This window comes from Seriola lalandi, unplaced genomic scaffold (genome assembly GCF_002814215.2).
Source record: "Seriola lalandi dorsalis isolate HSWRI2012SDOR001 ecotype SW California unplaced genomic scaffold, Sedor1 jcf7180002054780, whole genome shotgun sequence".
In the NCBI taxonomy this organism is placed as follows: Eukaryota; Metazoa; Chordata; class Actinopteri; order Carangiformes; family Carangidae; genus Seriola; species Seriola lalandi.
In genome coordinates, this window is record NW_019525333.1 from 238,606 (window position 1) to 257,303 (window position 18,698).

At 40.3% G+C, this 18,698-nt stretch overlaps 1 protein-coding gene across 2 annotated transcripts in view; it reads right to left on the reverse strand.

Annotated features, from left to right (window-relative positions):
* The window catches only part of septin7a (septin 7a), a 29,757-nt gene extending 12,023 nt beyond the window's left edge, over positions 1 to 17,734 (reverse strand). The window contains exons 1-6 of one of the 2 annotated variants that reach the window (XM_087179076.1): positions 17,563 to 17,734; positions 17,465 to 17,466; positions 9,725 to 9,827; positions 4,383 to 4,489; positions 632 to 732; positions 385 to 519 (exon numbers count right to left, since the gene is read on the reverse strand). In XM_087179076.1, coding sequence (XP_087035202.1) covers positions 385 to 519; positions 632 to 732; positions 4,383 to 4,489; positions 9,725 to 9,827; positions 17,465 to 17,466; positions 17,563 to 17,617 — 503 coding nt within the window. In that variant the 5' untranslated portion in view covers positions 17,618 to 17,734. Of the gene's footprint in view, positions 1 to 384; positions 520 to 631; positions 733 to 4,382; positions 4,490 to 9,724; positions 9,848 to 17,464; positions 17,467 to 17,562 lie in introns of those variants that run through there. The other variant, XM_023425458.2, reaches the window with a different exon arrangement.
* Between the last annotated feature and the right edge of the window lie 964 nt (positions 17,735 to 18,698).

Genomic DNA, 18,698 nt, shown 5'->3' on the forward strand with positions numbered 1-18,698 from the left:
TGAGTTGTATTAATGTCTAATTCAATGGTGTTTTTATGTCAGGACCTTTATCTACTGACCGACTCAGCTAATCAACCAACAGAATATTTATGGACAACTATACTTTTGTTCCCAGCTGAATTTACAAACATTCAAAAATAAGCCTTCGGAGGATTAATCTCCTGGTTCTGAGACAATGTGATGAGCAGATTTTAAAACAATTAATTTATCAATCGAAAAAAAAATATTTAGCATTATGTTTTTTTTTTAAACCACTTTAATCAGTTATATACCATCTGATGCTATGAACATGGCAGGGAAGCCTTAACAAACATTGTGATGTTGAAGTGGTACATTTGTGAAATGCCTTATTTAAAATACACCTTAATAAAATGTAGTACCTACCCATGTCCAGACGGGGCAATGAAGTACAGGCAGCACTGCACTCTGCTGTCTGGCATCTGTCGTCTGTTGACCCGAGACTCTGCGTTGAGGTAATCTTCAAACTTGCTGTCGATGTAATCGGTGACTGGCTGCCAGCTGAGAACCACACACCATACAGTACAGTGATATAGTCACAGTGTATAATCATCATCATCACCATCATCATTAATAGAACTTATCTAAAACAATGACAACTAGCTGAACTCACCAGTTACTGTTGTCAACAGCGTCACCAAACCCGGGGGTGTCGACGATGGTGAGCAGAAGATGGACTCCTCCTTCCTTTACAAGAACCTTCGACTGTTCCACCTGAAAAGAGCGGGAAACGTTTGACTAAAAGATTACAAGGCTGTGGCTGTATGTCACAATTAGTCGAAATGTAATTGAATATCGCGCAGCCATGATGTCACCCTTCAAATTCAACTTTGTAAATGTATAGAAAAGATTTGCAGGTGCGGAAATTTAGAAAAACTATGTTGTTGCCACTAAACAATCTAAGATGAAGCACAGCGCCTCAAATACAAATACAATACAATACAGATGTGCTGTAACGTACGTAAGAGTTAAGAGGATGCGTTTACATTAAAGAATGAGGTCACATGTCACCTGACAGTCAGCTGACAGTCGACTGAGAGTTAACATTAAAGGCCCGTTGTGCTGAGGAAGGCGTGATCAGCGAGGAGAATGTGTGACTGATTGGATCAACCTAGTCATGAGTCAGCGGCTGTTGTATTTACGCCATGGTTCATAAAGCGAGGCGCTCTGAATGTCCCTTCAGAAAACAGCGTGCTCAGGTCTTCTCTCCGTGAAGCAGGAATTAAGAGATTTGAGTCTGTAATTCTACAGAGAGCTAGCGGCTCTCATATAATATACAACAAGAATTTATTTGATATTTTTCGGGCGAGGATCGGACGGACGTTTCGCCGAGTGACGCCTCGGCAGGAGTCTCAAGACGATTCTGGGAAAGTTCTGCTGCGATGAACGGAGGACAGGATCCCGCCTCATGTCAGGTTCAGGTGTCAGACAGCGAACGCCTCATTTATATTGATAAGGATCGTCCCATTCTCGTGGACACGATATCTTCAAACGCCTTGTGGAACTTCTTCACGTTTGGCAAAAACATTCACAAGGACTCAAGGATGAACCGATTAGATTTTGGGGATCAAAGGTCAAAGGTCAAGGTCACGGTGACCTCACAAAATGCGGGTTTGGCCTTGTGAACACAATATCTCCACAATAACGCCTTGAGGGAATTTCATCAAATTTGGTAAAAGCGTTCATCTGGACTCAAGGACACAGCAACTAGAATTTGGTGGCTAAAGGTCAAAGGTCAAGGTGACCTTACAAAACATGATTTTGGACTTGTTTTGAACCAGAACTCCTCAAAGGAATCCCTTCAAATTTGGCACAAATGTTCACTTGAACTCAAGGATGAGCTGATTAGATTTTGGGGGTCAAAGGTCAAAAGTTCAAGGTCACAGTTACTTTTTTGCCATTACTCAGGACATCACACAGCAATTATGACTAAATTTCACACAAATGTTTCATATTTTATGACTCTGGATTAAACAGGGAGGTGACCTGAGTGGCGGAGGCATTTAACCATGAGGAAGTGCTTCTAGTTTCCAGTCTTCAGCCTCGGGCTTCAAGGTTCGACATGTTGTACATTCTGCTCGCCACAGCTGTAAAGAGTGGTTATCTGAGTGACCGTAGCCTTTCTGCCAGCTCCAACCAGTCTGTGTCCGTTCTCCTCTCATCTCTCTCGTCGACATCACGCCTCCGTCAAACTTGTTTTCTGCACTTTTGTTGTTATTTTAATCCTAAAATTCCACGGAAGCAGGAGTGAGTGTCTGATGCGAAAAGCGAGGCGTGCCTGTGCACTGGCAAAACAAGACTAAGCTCAGTGCACGTGGCCTCGCTGGCTAATCACCAAGTCCCTGTCCTTATATGCTCTCGGGGCAAACGGAGCCTTATTAACCAGGAACAACAGAGACATCTGGCCTATCACCTCCAAAACTTAACACCCACTCTGTCAGCTTATAATGAACAGGAATCTATTACATTCAGTATTCCTCTGGGTTTCGTCCTGTTCTCTGGCATGACTAGGAAACAAAGCGGCCACAATTATTTCAAATATAATTAGTTTGTGGCTCCTGGAGAGAGAAAAAGAAAAGTTCTCTGTATATTTATTGTCTCGGTCCGTGAAAGGATAAACGAGCAACACGTACTCACATACAGTACATTTAATTTCAAGCATTAAATTCAGCATACAAAAATACATTCTCCCCTGGAGCTGAATCGCAGACAGTCTAAATCTCATTTAAACTTTTAAGAGGAGCTGAGGGGATGTAATGGGCAGGTTAACAAATTGGAAGCAGCAGAGGGGCAAGGGCAGACAGAGTCCCTCGGTGTGTTGCCAGGGATTAGAGGAGATTTAGAGCAAAGTACTAGATCACAAGGAGCAGGTGAAGGGAAGATGCTCCGCTTGCAGCTAGATTAACCCAAACTGAAGACTACTAAAGGCGGAGGACGGGAGAGAGAAGCATGTGGGAGCTTCTTCACACCAACGGTATCACCTCTCACTCTTCAAATGGACGTTTACGTATCACTCAGCCTGTCCAGGATTTCGCAGGCTTTCTTTTGGGGGGATTGTTGTGGGCTAAAATACCTGATTTCGCAGCAGCTTTTCTTAAAAGTTGTGATGCATGTTGCCATTTTTTTTGGTTTCTTTGCAATGAAACTGCAGTTGGACGTTCAGGGCCTTTAAAATCACAATAAGGTTTGAAATTGTATTTTTGTGTGCATATGTACATCCTAATATTCCTGGGATGTAATTGGTTACTATGGTAGCTCATTCCATTTAGATGAGACCATCAAATGTTTATGTTCTTTAAAGTCTAATACAAAATTGCAAAAAAATAGGAACACCTCAGTCCTGTTCTAGGGTAGATTTTCTGTAAAATACTCAACACAATGAATAAATCTTTATTCTCTTTACTTTCCTAAATAGGAAACCATTTAAAAGGCAAGTTAATGTGGGGAAATGTGTCAACTGTAAAACCTAACAACAATCAATCACAATTACATGGCCTAATAAGAAACTATAACACATTCTGCCTTGGGCAAACAGACTACCTCATTGTTAAAGCAGATGAACCGGTTTCACTGTCTAACATAAACTCATGGGTGACAACAGCTGGGAGGAGCAGCCTCATAAAACAAGATCTCACACAGCAAATATTCAGCGGATGCCTGTAACACGGAGAGAGAGAAAAGGCCGGGGCACACCTGTGTTGTCAGGGTCACATCAGTCTATCATGTTTCAGTAAAGAGAAAACTAGATTAAAACTGGAATCAGCTCCTCGTGGTCGTATCCCTCCGACACTCAGACTAGTTTCAGGTCACATCCCTGTTTATCCAGAGTCAGAGAACATATTAAACATTTGTGTGAAATTCTGTCATAATTGCTTTGAAGTCTTGAGTAATGGCTAAAAAGTGTTTTCTAAAGTCACCGTGACCTTTGACCTTTGACCACAGTTTAATCAGTCCATCCTTGAGTCCAAATGGACATTTGTGCAAAATTGGAAGCGATTCCTTGAGCAGTTCTGGAGATATTGGGTTCAAAAAGGCCAAATTCATGTTTTGTGAGGTTACCGTGACCTTGACCTTTGACCTGTAGCCACCAAAACATCAGTTTGTTCTTGAAATCAAGTGAACGTTTGCACCAAACCTGAAGATGTTCCTTCAAGGCGTGACAGAGATATTGCGTTCACAAGTCCAAAACCGTGTTTTGCGAGGTCACCGTGACCTTGACCTTTGGCCTTTAGCCTCCAAAATCTAATCAGTCCATCCTTGAGTTGTAGTGAATGTTTGAACCACATTCGAAGAAGTTCCTTCCAGTTTGTCAGCAGGTGAAATGACTTGCGTTGACACTCGAACAGAAGAAAGGTGTGTGTTACCTGTACAGTTTTTTTTATTCTGTGCGAAGGGCCCGGGTACTCGGGGGAGTAGAGGTCCGTCAGAAAGAGCGAGTTGATCAGCGTCGACTTCCCCAGCCCAGATTCCCCTGAAAGACAAAGAGCAGCGTGAGTGTGTGGGAGTGAACTCCACAGATGCATGTCATGCCTTACTTGGTTTTTAATCCTCTTTTTCATGCCAGACTGAGGCGCATGAAACAATGTCCAGATGTTTATCAGCTGCATTAGTAATGCAGTCTTTTTGCCGTTTCACATACTTCACATGTTTGAGATTCAAAAGCTTTTTTCAGCACAGGAAATAAATCCCTTTAACCTTGTTTTGTCAATTTCTTTAAAAAGGCACGTGTTAACATGAGATGAAGAAAGAGACGGCCAGGGTGCAAGTTCTATCCTCCCAAATCCTTTTCCTGTCTGCGTTTCAGGAATCTAATCAGAGAATCATGGGAAGGGAGGGGAGGGAGGATTTTAAACCACCACAGTCATCATGAAGTCTCACTTTAACAAAGGAAGAAGAAAAGAAATCAAAAAGCAAACTCTCCATTCCTAATCTTCTTGGTCTTCACACTTTGACAGTTTGCGATTCAGTTCATTTGAGGTTAAAAGACCCATGACATCACTTGCTGATTGGTCATTACTGCCTTGTTTTCTTGTTACTTATTCCTATCATCTCATCTCATCAGCCACACTGCAACGCTTCCTGTGAGAGTGACTCTGCTAAAACAACTGTACAACAATGTCATTAAGGGAAACCAGGCCAACACTTCAACTGTTTCTTACTGTTCCAACAACAAATTACAACATCTGGATGGGCAGGGCTGGGTGTCAAAACACGGTCCTCAATCACCCAGATTCAAAATGTTGTTTTGTTATTCTCTGATCTGAGTGTCTGATTTAAATCATAATTTTTTTATCAATTATAAACTGGATTTTAATCAGGGGAAGTTCTTGTATGGCGACTTGTGTTTAGACAAATTTAACAGGCTCCTTTTCTTTAGTGAAAATCTCAAGTTCTCAATTGAAAAATGTTTTGTTTTATTATTGTACCAGAAGAAACCAGCCCTCCAGTTAGACCCACCACCCCTCTTTTGGAGAGGATTTATGGAACAACTTTTTCTTTAACTACAACTTAATGATTATCTGGTAAAGTCACATTTTTTGTGAACATTTTTTAAAACCTTGTTTCACTCGAGTCCGTAAGAGAAGAGGCCTCGAGGATTTGGATTAACCGATGAGTTTGTTAAAGTAATTCCAGATAAATCATCCAACAGAGAGCTGCTAATTTCACCCTGAATCCATGACGGTAATGTCTGTAATCCCTGAAATTATGTAGCTAATTAATTAAATGCTAACTCTTGGCTTTGGGAGCAATACTAATATTAGCTAGCATGCATTAGTTTGCTGCTATACGTAGTCAGATAGTTAGCCAGGCATGCTAATGTTAGTAGCTCTTTAATTTTGGTAAACTTTGAATAATTTAATGATAAGACATTAATCTGGTGCAATTTTCTAAAGCACATATTCAGGCTCTTTTTGGAGCTTAAATAAAAACAAAAACTCTGCATGAACCGGGAGCGCCTGGCTGTGGTAATCCAATACCATCAGCAGTGTGCCTGTTAAGACTGGGGTGAGTGGAGGGCAACAAGGAGCGGCTGAACAAAAGCTTCAGTGTGAGAGAAGAGGCAGTCATACGCCGGTCCTGACCTTTACAAGTGGCCGGGGCCAAGATGCTGCCACCGTTGCCAACAACATTCAACGCTCCACGAGAGGAGGACGGCGTGATGAAGAACATCATACAAAAGGATCCTTCACTCAACGCTGTCTCGGAGTCAAATGTTTTCCCGAGAGGGTAAAGCCACATTTATCTTGCAAACTCAACAGAAACGTTTCAGCGATCACTGAACTGGTCTGTGATGAAACATCTGTTCAAGGCTGAGCTCTTACTCACTGGAGACTGATGGTTACCAGGGGAAGGGCTGTTGTTCTGTGCAAACTGTGGGTGAAATGCATATGATATAAATGTCAGTTTGAATTAAGGAAGCCGAGAGCTAACAAGAACAGCGGGACTAAAGAGCCACACGGTGAGATACTGATCGAGGCCCAGTGAGAGGAGAGGGCGAACGAGGAGCTCTGGTTACACAAGAACCAATCATGAAGCTCAGGAGTTATGGTGATGACTCTGCCACAAGACTGACATTAGCTGTTGGAGATCTGATGAGATGATAATTGGCTTTGACTGACTGAAAAATATTCTCTACCCTCGCTGCTCTGTGAGTCAGACCAGGTCCACACTGCTGCAGACGAGCGTTTCAGCTCTGTCCAAACTACCTGCCTTCAAACTCATATCGAATGACCGGTGATGTACACTGGGCATGTGCATGCCGGTGTTAACAGGAAGCAGACCCTCTACTCGCACTGTACTTGCAGAAAATACTACGAACAGGGAACAGCAGCGGTGAAAAACATCAGATATTTCTTTGCCTGGGCCGACGACAAGGTGGAACTGAGTATAAAGTGTTCATGGCAGCAGAACGTCATCGATCATTTCAGCAATAGGATCATGTGATAGGATCAGCTGTGACTGATAAGACCAAATCAAGAAGCAAACACGGATGTGCAACCTTCTGTGGCTACTTGTGAATCTTAATGTATGTTAATGTACAGCAATCAAGGAAGTCTAATTTGGAAGTAGGACAGAAGATCGCCTCGATTTGGATTTTACAAAATTAAGTGATATATTAACTATATTAATTATGTGGCATCAAATGATGTTTCATTTTAGAACAAAAACAATATGAGACTCCTGAAATTCAAGTACATAATTGAGAATCTCTGCTGTATGTGTGTTCTGGGTCATGAAAAGATGAAAAGATGTGAGTTTTCCAGGTCGACACAATATATTTCAGGACATTGTAGATTTTTTTTCCAGCTCTAGAAAACTGGTGTAAAATATTTTTTAGGTTTTCTGAACCAGGATATATAAAGAAGCCTTTCAGTGTCATTACAGCCAGACATCCCAGTTTGCAGAAGGGGCCAGACTTGCTGAGCACAGCTCACTCTGCAGCCAACACATTTCCTTTAAAGGAAATTTCCATGGGGGTTTATTCAAAAGAACTTCCCACTGTATGGAAGAGGCTGTTACAGGGGAAGCAGGTAAAGTTGGACCTGTGACAGGCAGCCCGCGTTAGGTCACTGCATTTAACAGGGCGTTCAAGAAACTGGCTAAAAATGTTGCAGATAAATGAGAAAAAAGGGAATTTTTTTGTGTTAAACATTATCGTATGAAAGCAGTAATGTTCTCTCCACTTCTCTGTGTTTATGAATGGGACTTCCCTTTCAAAAGGAGCAGGAGACAGTAAAAGTTTAACAAGTCTGCGGCATGACACAAGTGTTTAACACATATCTGTTGGCAAAGCCATCCATTTTCCTCCTGAAAGCCCCTCTCAGTTATGTGAAGGTATTCTTTCCAAAAGGGACACAAATGAGAGCATTCAACTCTCTGTCAACCAGGACCGAACACAATGAGCTCCGGCTGTAGTGGCCGACATCCAGGTCAGTTCCTGCCAATGTGTAAATCACTGCCAAATATTGACTTTGACCAACAAATGGCTCTGGCCCACTTTCAGTTGTCCGCCAACAATAGCTCCCCCCCCCCACTACATCCACACCAACACTACAACATACTTGAACCCACAGATTCTAAAAAGTCATTCAGGGGACCTTCAACTATGACTTCAGCATAAAAATACAAATTCTGTATTTTTAGTTTAACATTTTGAATTGTAATCATAACATTGGTAATTACGACAATTTACAATAGTGACTGATGAATTATGAAAAGAAGTGGTAATTTAGATTTATTAAGACATTTGTTTGATGGCTTAATTTTTCTCTGTCTTTATTTGATAAGGGCAGAATTCCCTTCCATTTAACAAGGGAACTGTTTATGACATTAATTCTATTACTTCCTTGTTGTCTCTCTGAAATATGCATTTTCTATAAATTGTATGATATTGCATAAATTGCATTAACAGTGGGTTTCCCGCCCTGGTTGGTAAATGTGTTTTATATCACTCCAATCAACCCCTAGAAAAGGAAGGAAAAGTACAGACGATCTGACACTTCATCTCCGGCATGACAAGCGTTCGACTTGGCAAATTACCCTGCTATTCTAATTACACGCTGCACCACAAAATTGCTAGTACACAGCGGGGGGAAACTCCAGGGTGTGACTACATGAATGCAGCCAGGAAGGAGGAGGGTGCTCTGATCGCCATGGAAACAGGCTCTTTAGGCCTGGAGGCAGGTAGACACTGAAAGCCACAAACTCAGTGGACAGGATGTGACATTGTGAAATCATTCAGCGCCTCTTCCTGCCCAGGTAGCCCTGGACAACGTGCAGGAAAAAAGAAAAGGAAGGGTTCTGTGGGTGTGCCTCGCTTTAAATCAGCTGCTCTGGCTCTTTCACTTTGGCTGCATCATTGGAATGACAGGAAACCTCCCCCCCCCCACCACCACACAATCCAAGAGACACAAGCCACGCACACACAAGTGCAAACACACATATGCAGCAGCGGTGGGCTGCCTGTGCTGCTAAATTGCAAACATTTGGAGTCTTGTTTTTTGTTTTATGTGCAACGTCTCCTCCTCAACTACAATTATCTCTAATGTGTTTGGACAGATGACTGCTGGAGCTTCTGAGAAACGCATGACTGCTCAACACACCAACATGGTGGGTTATAACACAGACATCTTCTCATTTCAATAAGTAAACAGACTGAGAAATGGTCATTCCATCAGTGTTTGTTTGCCTCAGATCAATGCCATAGACTGTAAATAAAGATGGACGTAGTCACCTGTGGGTGACCTCATGGAGGAGCGGTTTTGAAGCTCAGAGTGAGCTGCCCCACCGTCGCCATCTTGGCAGTGTCTGATTCAGCCCCTAATTCCCATCTAATCCAAAAATGGTCAAAGAGGAGGGGGGCATGTGGAGCTGGGATTTCAGTGCATGCCGGTTTGTGGCAAGCATACGCTCACCACCTGTCACTCAAAGAGGCCACGCCCTCATTAGACATAACTTTAAGCCTTAATAAAATGTAAACAGGTGAATTATATAAACAGGTGTCATGAAGCAGGAAATTATCTCTTTTGTACCAGGCTGTAAACATGTTCAAATCACCATCATGCATGATTGATGCATTAGCATAGTTTATTTTTATGCACGATCCATGTTGATAAAGACATAAAAAAATTGAAAATGCAGAAAATTATGTAAAAAAATGTTTTTATTTAAAAGCAATAAAAGAGAATTTAAAATCATTACTCACCTACAACCATGAGTGTGAACTCAAAACCTCTCTTCACTGATTTTCTGTAAACTTGGTTGGGTAGATTTGCAAAGCCCACATAGCCCTCCAGGTTCTTCTGTTGCTGTGGACCAAAAAATATAAAATCCTGGTGAGACAAAGGTGAAACTATAACCTCAAAGATCTCATATTAGACCTTTTAGGCTGTAGGTGTCACTAGATTCAAATGACTCAATGTCAAATATTTAAAAAAAAAAACAAAATCCATTTATGAGCATTTGGTGAACAGTGAATTTTTATGAGCCATTTTTACTACAGTTGATTCGGTTTGTAGAGCCCAGAGACTAAGCCGGCAGATGTGAGTCAGAGTACTTACAGCTGGGTTGGAGGCCAGTCGAAGGAGGCAGGTCGAGGAGGCAGGTGCACAAACACAGAGAAGAGAGACAGAAAGAAATTAGTAAAAAAAATAAAAAAACTCTTTAAGTCACAGAGGATTTCTTTCTTAGCTCTGCTTATCTGCTGGCAGGTTTGCTACCTCTTGGTATATGAATGAATAATTTCACCAATATACACAGAGGCTCGAAATATAAATCTATCTCACTGAGTAACAGCAGATATAAAATAGAGATCTACCATGAATCTGGAGAACAGGTTTCAGTTTTTGTTTGACAGTTAACAGACATGACACTCAGTCAGTTAACGACCTCTTCCACTAGGAACTAAAACACTTACGCAGCTGTCGCACCTTTTTAAACGTGTTTTATATCACAATTTTCAGAACAATCTCAGTTCTTTCTATGATGAGCCCCCTTTTGTCCTAGAACACTTTGTAAACCGTTCATTTGCCCCTAATGCTGAAAAATTTAAACCCGGTTTTTGAAATTCTTCATATCTCTTGTGAAAACAAACCTTTACTGATGTGGATGAATTGTTTTGGTGATTAAAATGGGTTTATCAAAGTCTTAGGTTCCTAAAATTAGCACAGTATATACATAAAATGGTAGATAAATGTATAATAAATGCCTAAAATGAACGAAATGTTAGAGGCCTCCTCATTGGCCTTCTAGAGTCACATGATCTTGTAAAACTATGAACCGGAGATTAGAGTCTAAAAATTCTAACATTTAAACCACGGCTGTATTATCCCAAAGATATTAATAGAAACATCTTGAAGACGTCAGTGGGTTAAAGAATGTCCTTGACTGTTGACATAACACATTTCTACAGTACTATGCATCAACAACAGTCAGACCTACACTAGAGTAACTGTACTGTATCACTGAACAGCCATTTCCTGTGTGTTTATAGGAGCTGTCACCGGTTATTCTGAATTTAACCTGATGCATCCTTCACTCGTCGCACTGGACTCACTAACCACTTACACATGGACACACATTTCAAAACAGACTATCAGACTTCTGGCTTACATCCCTGGGCCCGCTGCTTCCTGCTGTGGAGACAGCTGACAAACATTCAGCCTGAATCAGTGCGCTAACGTCTGAGAACACAACTTCATCTCTAATGTGAAGGGACACGCGAAGAGACTAACGGCAGGATGTTGAAGTGAAACGCTTGGTTTTGGTTGCACTGAAAGTGATGTCAGCTCAACACTGTGCTCTTTCACATACAGTTCATAAAAAGCATCACCAGCAACCTTGCTGCTATTCCGACATTTTGTGGCTACGGTGTGATTATCAACAGGAGATGTGTCACGTACACTGATATGTGCAGCACTGTATTAACCAACTGTGACTGCGTACGCACGTACTCTGCTTCAGAAAATTACTTGCTGAATTTGGGTCCGATTATGCATCAAATTTCAGTTACCGGCACTTGAGCTGTTTTACTGTCTTATTTGGTTGTAATCTGTCATCACAGATATTGTATAACAGTATGGACTCAAGCATCACCATCTACAGTCAGACCCCTCACATCCTTGCACTAGGGATGTCGCTTTTTGTTCAAAATTCAAACAGTCGTTCGAACATGGGTGAGAAGTTTATATTCGAGCTGTTCAAAATGTAGCTGCATTCTCTATAAGTGCATCGGAGCATCAGCAGGAAATATTGCTAATAAAAAAAAATGAGCTGAACTTGATCCAAATCATGTTGATAGATTTGTTTCTGGCAAATAATATGAGAAATCAGGTCGGACCGTTTGGCTTGACTATCGGTTCCATGTTTTACCTCGCTATAGTTTTAGTTCAAAGGTGTGGGAGCTCCCACTTGTTGTCTGTCCTACTGTGTGTTCTGTGTTACTGTGGCACTTTGAGACTTTGAGTTTCGCTAAATGAAAAGTTCAGCACATTGTGTTTTTGAAAATAACGGACAAAAAGCCTTTAACTATCACATACTGAAAAGATACAATCTACTTGGTTTTGAGAGCTTTACTCATCTTTACTCTGCTTTTTCCCGAATTAGTTTATAAATGTATCAGCAGTTTAACCCTAGAGTCTCTCTCCAGATATATGAATGGCATCATAGATCTAAATTTGGACAATCAGTTTTCTCCATAAAGGGCTGTCAACTGTGGAACACATGACCAACTGAAATCCAGTTAACTCCAGATATAAATTCCGTCACAACAAAGGCTAAGTGCTGATAAAAGCAAACCAGAGCTTTACTTATTATTAGCTAATTGTATTGTTAATTACAATTAATGTTAATTGGGTTAGACTATTTGTATTTTGTTGTGCTGTTGTTGTCTCTTTTGAGATTGTACATCTGCATATTATTAGCTAATTATAGGATATTATCAATTGTGTTGTCTGTTATGTGTTGTTTTTGCTTTTAACAGATTTAATTATACATGTAAAAGCCCAACTATGGACAGGAGTGGAAAATAAGCATAAGCTATAAACTCTTTGTGCAACACATTAGTTTCATGCCGTATTTTGAAACTATGTTAAATTACACTGTCCCAATCAAATAAATAAGTAAACTACAAAAACAAACAAACAAAAAAACAACAACTCAAAAACAGAAACAAGTATTGGGCCAACTTGGTTGTGGTAATTACCACTGCACTAGACAAAGTCAAAGTAAGCATGTATGCAAAAAAAAAGAAAAAAAAAAGGTGTTTTACAACTTCCTGGAATATTTAAATGGGTTGACTAAAGGAAGGCATTGCTTCTTTTAAGGCACCACTCATTAAATAGTTCAGATACCATTCTCTAAAAGAGAACCAATAAACTTTGTGTTCAGCTTAAGCTCCAAGACAGTGTCACTGACCAAAGAAATCACTACAGGAAAGCAACTCGACAATAACAGTCAGAAAAATGCAGGGTGCGCTGGTGGTTGTTAAACTAGCGGAAACAATGTGGGGAGCCTCCAGGAAGCTGGGGTTACAAGGAGGTCCGACCAGCCCAGAGGCAGGGCCCTGAGCACCGAGTATGAACTGACAGCAGTGAGGATACCAATGCTTTCTGACAAATCCCTTCCCACGACCTTAGGACAGTGCAGAAATTTCATGCATCATCCCACAGTTATTCGTCCAGAGTTCTCTGTTGATACGACTCGGCTCCTTTCACACGGCACCTAAAAATGTCCCAAATCAAACTTTCCCCTCACATCAGAGCTGCTTGATATGGAAAGAAATCTCATGTCTTAAATACCAAATATCTTAGCAATGTGATGCGACTGTGGGTTCACACTGACTCGTGTAGCAACAGTGAAAATTCTTCAAAAGACATTAATGCTGTTCATAGAAGAATGTTTCTTTTTGAGGCTGCATTAAAATAAATTTCCAAATAACTAAGGATGATTTCTTTTTCTCCACTAAGTAACAGACCACGTCTTTTTCCGCACATTTTCTGCACCACTCAATTCTCACCGTCTTCCACTACAGATCACAGACTACGTCCCTGAAACCTGTTCCATTAGATGACTCATTATGAGCAACATATTCTAAATACTTTGGATTACTTCAACATTGTCTTACAATTTATGCAACAGTATGAATTAAGCAGTCACGCAATACTGCTTACTCAGACTATTATTCATGTTTTCTTCCATTCTCAATCTCAATCATGACACAAGTTTGTGGTATAAAATCAGATCTGAAGCCATGAACATAGAAACAAATTACAGGATCAAAATTATGTTTATGCCCTAAACTCTTCTACACGGACAGACCAGAACAAACTAAGAGCACACTCAGTGCAGTCGTCATAGTCTTCCCCCTGGTATTTGACTGCCATGCCATCTGACACTCTGTCAGTCTGGCTGAATGCCTGACCTGCCCATCTGTGCTATGTCATTGGCACTATGCAAACAGCACAGACGAAATATCACTTGGCTCTGGCTGCAAGATATCACCAATTACAGTCCATTGATAGCCTTAGATGTTGAATTACTCATTATGGAGCACATTTATCTGTGTCCCACAGCTTGGGACCAAAGATGTCTGCTTCTCTTCTAGATGTTTGTTGTGGTGATACCACTTCCATTAGATTTGAATATTGTTAGTTCAATTGTTAATTTTGCTTACCAGGCATGCAACGCCAGGTATTTAACACCAAAACATGGCACCATACAACGGTCTGTCAACCTCCCACAAACTAAACAGGAACAGAAATTAAATCGATGCTGTTATTGATCCTCATACAATTGCTAAATAGAGAAATATTCCTGTGCTTGTTGATGGAGATGATCTATTAATGTTCTTGTCATCACACTGAGAACCCTGTTTTTTGTCCATGGGTTTGGTAATTTCCTGACCTTCAAATTCCCTTTGCCCGTCTGTGTGGGTATTTTGACACCACACACAGAGCATACGGTGCACGGGTCGGAGGAGCTGCACAAACAGGTGGTAGGTTCTTCCAATTGAGGCAGTGCAAAGCGAGTTGTCTTTATTTTGATGAAAAATGTTGCTCAGAATAGACGTCTCTGTTTCTGGCGCAATGTCAATCTGCCGCCACTTACACTGAGAAAATGCACCGCAGTGATGGAATAACGCTTAAAGTAAATAATTTTAACTAATCCCTCCCCAGCAGGTAATTAACGTTTATCGTGTTAAAAGCAGGAACCTCTTTAAATCACTTATCTATAAATTAGTGTGAGAGATTCTGACAGTGTCTGCTGTCCACAGCTGCTTTGCACTGAACTCAGCTGTCAGTTAGGGGTATAACAATCTATCAATCTAGATCAATACATCGATTCAGTGATGTCACTGTGACCTGTCAGCATATTGACACCAACTGGGAAATAAAGAATTATGTTCCTCAGACTAGGGATCGACTGATTATCGATGGTAATATTCAGCATTTTCCTATTATCATTACTGTTGTGTTTTATTAACCAATAAAATTAAATATCTCTGAGTAAATGTGTTACTGCGTACAATTTCGAAAAAAAGGGGAGGGATAAAAGATCTTATTTGGTGATAATAATAATATATGATAAAACTATTAAATTAAAAAAAACATCTCTAAGCTGCCAGGTGAATCAGTTCACAGGTGAGAACAGCACCAATACCTACCAATTAATTCCATTCAGGCTCTTTGCAGCCTGTACATACAACTGATAATTACTAATATACACTCAGTGTTCAGTTTATTAGAAACATCTAGCTAAAACTGATGTAGTCTAACACAACAGTCCTGCAGTAAATCCTCCTGCATGGAGGTTATAATGGTCAGTTTTTATTTAAATTGTTTTAGACAGTTGTTGATGATCATTGTGTAGGATGTGTGTGGAGCTGTGTTATATTATACAGGTGTGTCTGTTATTTACCTACATTCATTGATAGAAATGGGGTCGACAAAATAATAGAAACACCTGGACGACACAGTGAGTGTCCTTCTACAGCAGTAGTTTTGTGTTGGCATATCGGTTCCAAATATCTGTTCTCTCCTTAATTACCAATGATGTGCATACACTCAACAAAGGTGACATCATAGCAGCTGATTAGCTAGTGTGACCAGTGAAAAGCACCACCACCACCACCACGTGTGAGAAAGATCAGCCAACTGTATGACGATGGCCGATGATTGCACCACTTAAAACTAAATTGGAGCATTTCTGTATCTCACAGGAAGACTCCACTTTAGTAACAGAGATGAGGCAGACTATAGAAACAGGAGCTTGAACTGCAAAGTGTGGACGTGCAGCAAGTCCTGCACAGAGGCTCTGACTTAGACCCAAGGATCAAGATGCTGCCATTCCTAAGTGGGGAGGAGAGAGATGCACCTTTCCAGTGTGTAATACACAAAGCGGCAGGGCTGTCAGACCAGAGAGATCATATCAAAGATCGTCTATAACAAAATATGACGCATTACAAGCAGCTGCAATGATAAGAAATGGTACACTTCCTCTCTAAGTGGGCGTGGTCGTAATTGCTTGTTCATGTCAGAACATAACAACAATACAACACTGAATACAGTATGAATTTTCATTGTAAAAAATTTTAAATTGATGACATGATTTTTGTGAAGATGTGTACCAAGCAAAAAACTATCTTTTACGTCTGGAGAATATGATGTGTAGGCCGGGGGCATCTCTCTAGCACCACAACGCACAACAATGTTGTGACACATTTTACCTTTATCATAGAAATTGCAGCTCCTGCGATTTGGACATTGCACTCGGCCATATTGCGATTTTTGATGATTTGTTTTGCAGCCCTGGTGCAAATGCTGTTGCGTCTCATTTTATGGTCTGATGTGATCATTTATGACAGTAGATATTAAACTGACACAACATTTTGGTTCTATCATTCTTGTATGCGAGTTAAATAAAAACCCACACCATGCAGACTTGAGGTGCTGTGAGTTCAGATCATGTATGTCTGCACCATTTAAAACATCAGCATGATTTCCTGAAGGGAGCCTCTTTCCGTTTGTTGAGCAGTCATGCGTCACTGTGTTTGGCACTGCAGTTTCTGAACGATGACAACAGCGATGTGATTGCAAAGAGTGAACTTATTAAATTACCACACCCTCCTTCATTTATATTCCACCTCAGCTACACCTACATGAACCAAAATAGCAGGTGCGCTTGAAGAGACACAGTCCAACAACCACACACACACGCACGCACGCAGTCGGTGCGCTTGCGCGGTTAGAAAAGGCTCCTGAGCTGACAAGTTAGCTGCTTTCAGTATTGCGGGCTGACCTGTTTCACCACCTGGGAGGATCATGCTAACACACGAAGCTCATTCTTCCTCACACACTGCAACAGCACAAAGTTCACAACACACTAGGAATATAAACTGGGTAGCTACTCACTCAACTGTGACAAAAACAACAGATAATAGCAGGGTAACACATATACGAAAAATCAAACCATAACGTCAAATAATAGATGTCATAGCCAAACTCCATTTAGAAATAGCAATAGCGCTATCTAGAGCGTTTAAACTGACTGCTAGACGTTGGCTTATATAATGTAAGTAACACAGCTACGGATTTTCAACATTTAAACCTGGTTTTAATCCCCATTATGTTAACAATAACCTTAAGGTAACGTTTCACCACAACACAGCATGGTGGGCGGTAGCAACCGGCGTGAACTAGGTTAACTTTAGTTTAAAATAGGTGCTATGGTTCTACGCCAAACAAACCGGAAGAAGACCACAATTACGAGGTGTGTAGCTACGTTGCCGGGAAAAGCAATGAGACAATAAACTACTAGCCGTTAGTTAGTTAGTTAGTTAGTTAGTAAGTTACTCGGATGGGGGGGCTATGCTAACGTTAAACACTACATCCCACTTTATTTCCAAGCATTTCATTTCCCCTACGTAGAAAACTGGTCGCCAAACAACGGCTGAACTATTCAAAAAGTTAGCGTCACACTGGGGACGACATTAACACACGCAAACGGGACACAGGGTTAGAGGTTTAAAATTGTAAGGAAACTCACCCATTATGCCGCCGTTTCCGTCTGCCTCTCCAACCAAAGTTTCTCCGCTTGGCATTCCCTCTAACAAACTCAACACTCAACTCAGCAAAGAAGTAGTAGTAGTAGTAGTAGTTGTAGTAGTTGTAGTAGTAGTGGGATACGCACGTTATTCGACGCAACGGCAAGTAAGTGACGCGAGAACGCCAAAGCAAAATGCGTACGTTCTCCTTGGAGAATACAGGTTGCGAGTTATCGCGAGATTTATACTAAACAGCAAACTCAAGACCTACATTTTTAGTCCAGTTTTATTGAATTTTATTTATTTATATATTTTAAGCTGTTTTACTGGTATGTACTTTTGTGTTCTATGATTATATAATTTATTATTATTATATTATTGTTTTACTTTTAATGCCTTACTTTTATTTCTGGTTATTTATTTTATTAATTTTACTTTTTTCTACTTCCAAGCATTTCCTCTCTTTTAGCACTTTATTATTTTATCTTTACTACTTTGTCTTAATTTTTTTATTTGATTTTTTTTAATACCCTACCATTTATTTCTGGTTTTACTCACTTTAATACATGTGTTCTTTTTTAGTATTTTATCATTTTATCACTCTGAGATTCATGATAGCATTTGCTCAGTTCCTGTTATTATTGTCTTATTTTTTATTGTTTTTATTTATCATTTGGTCATTTATTGTTCTGTGTGTGTGTGTGTGTGTGTGTGTGTGTGTGTGTGTGTGTGTGTGTGTGTGTGTGCGTGTGAGGGGTTGTTTTTTATTACTTTTATTTTGTAAAGCACTTTGTGTTACATTGTTTGGGTTAGGATTATTGTTTGTTGGAAAAGTGCTATACAAATAAAGTCTGATTGATTGATTGACGGAACCAACTACCATGTAAAATTACAACCTCATGCTACACTGAGATACTCTTTCTCAACTGTCTCTGTCAATACTAATACTAATAATTACATACAACTGGACTAACACCAACAGAAACGTAATGACTGTGTGATTAATAAAGACCGTCAACACTTCTCTTATTATAACTAATGAGGGAATTATAACAATCTACACATTCGCACACTTCCCACATAAGAAGTTTTTTTTCATAATAATCTTTATGACAGTTCTAATACTTTTATATACTTT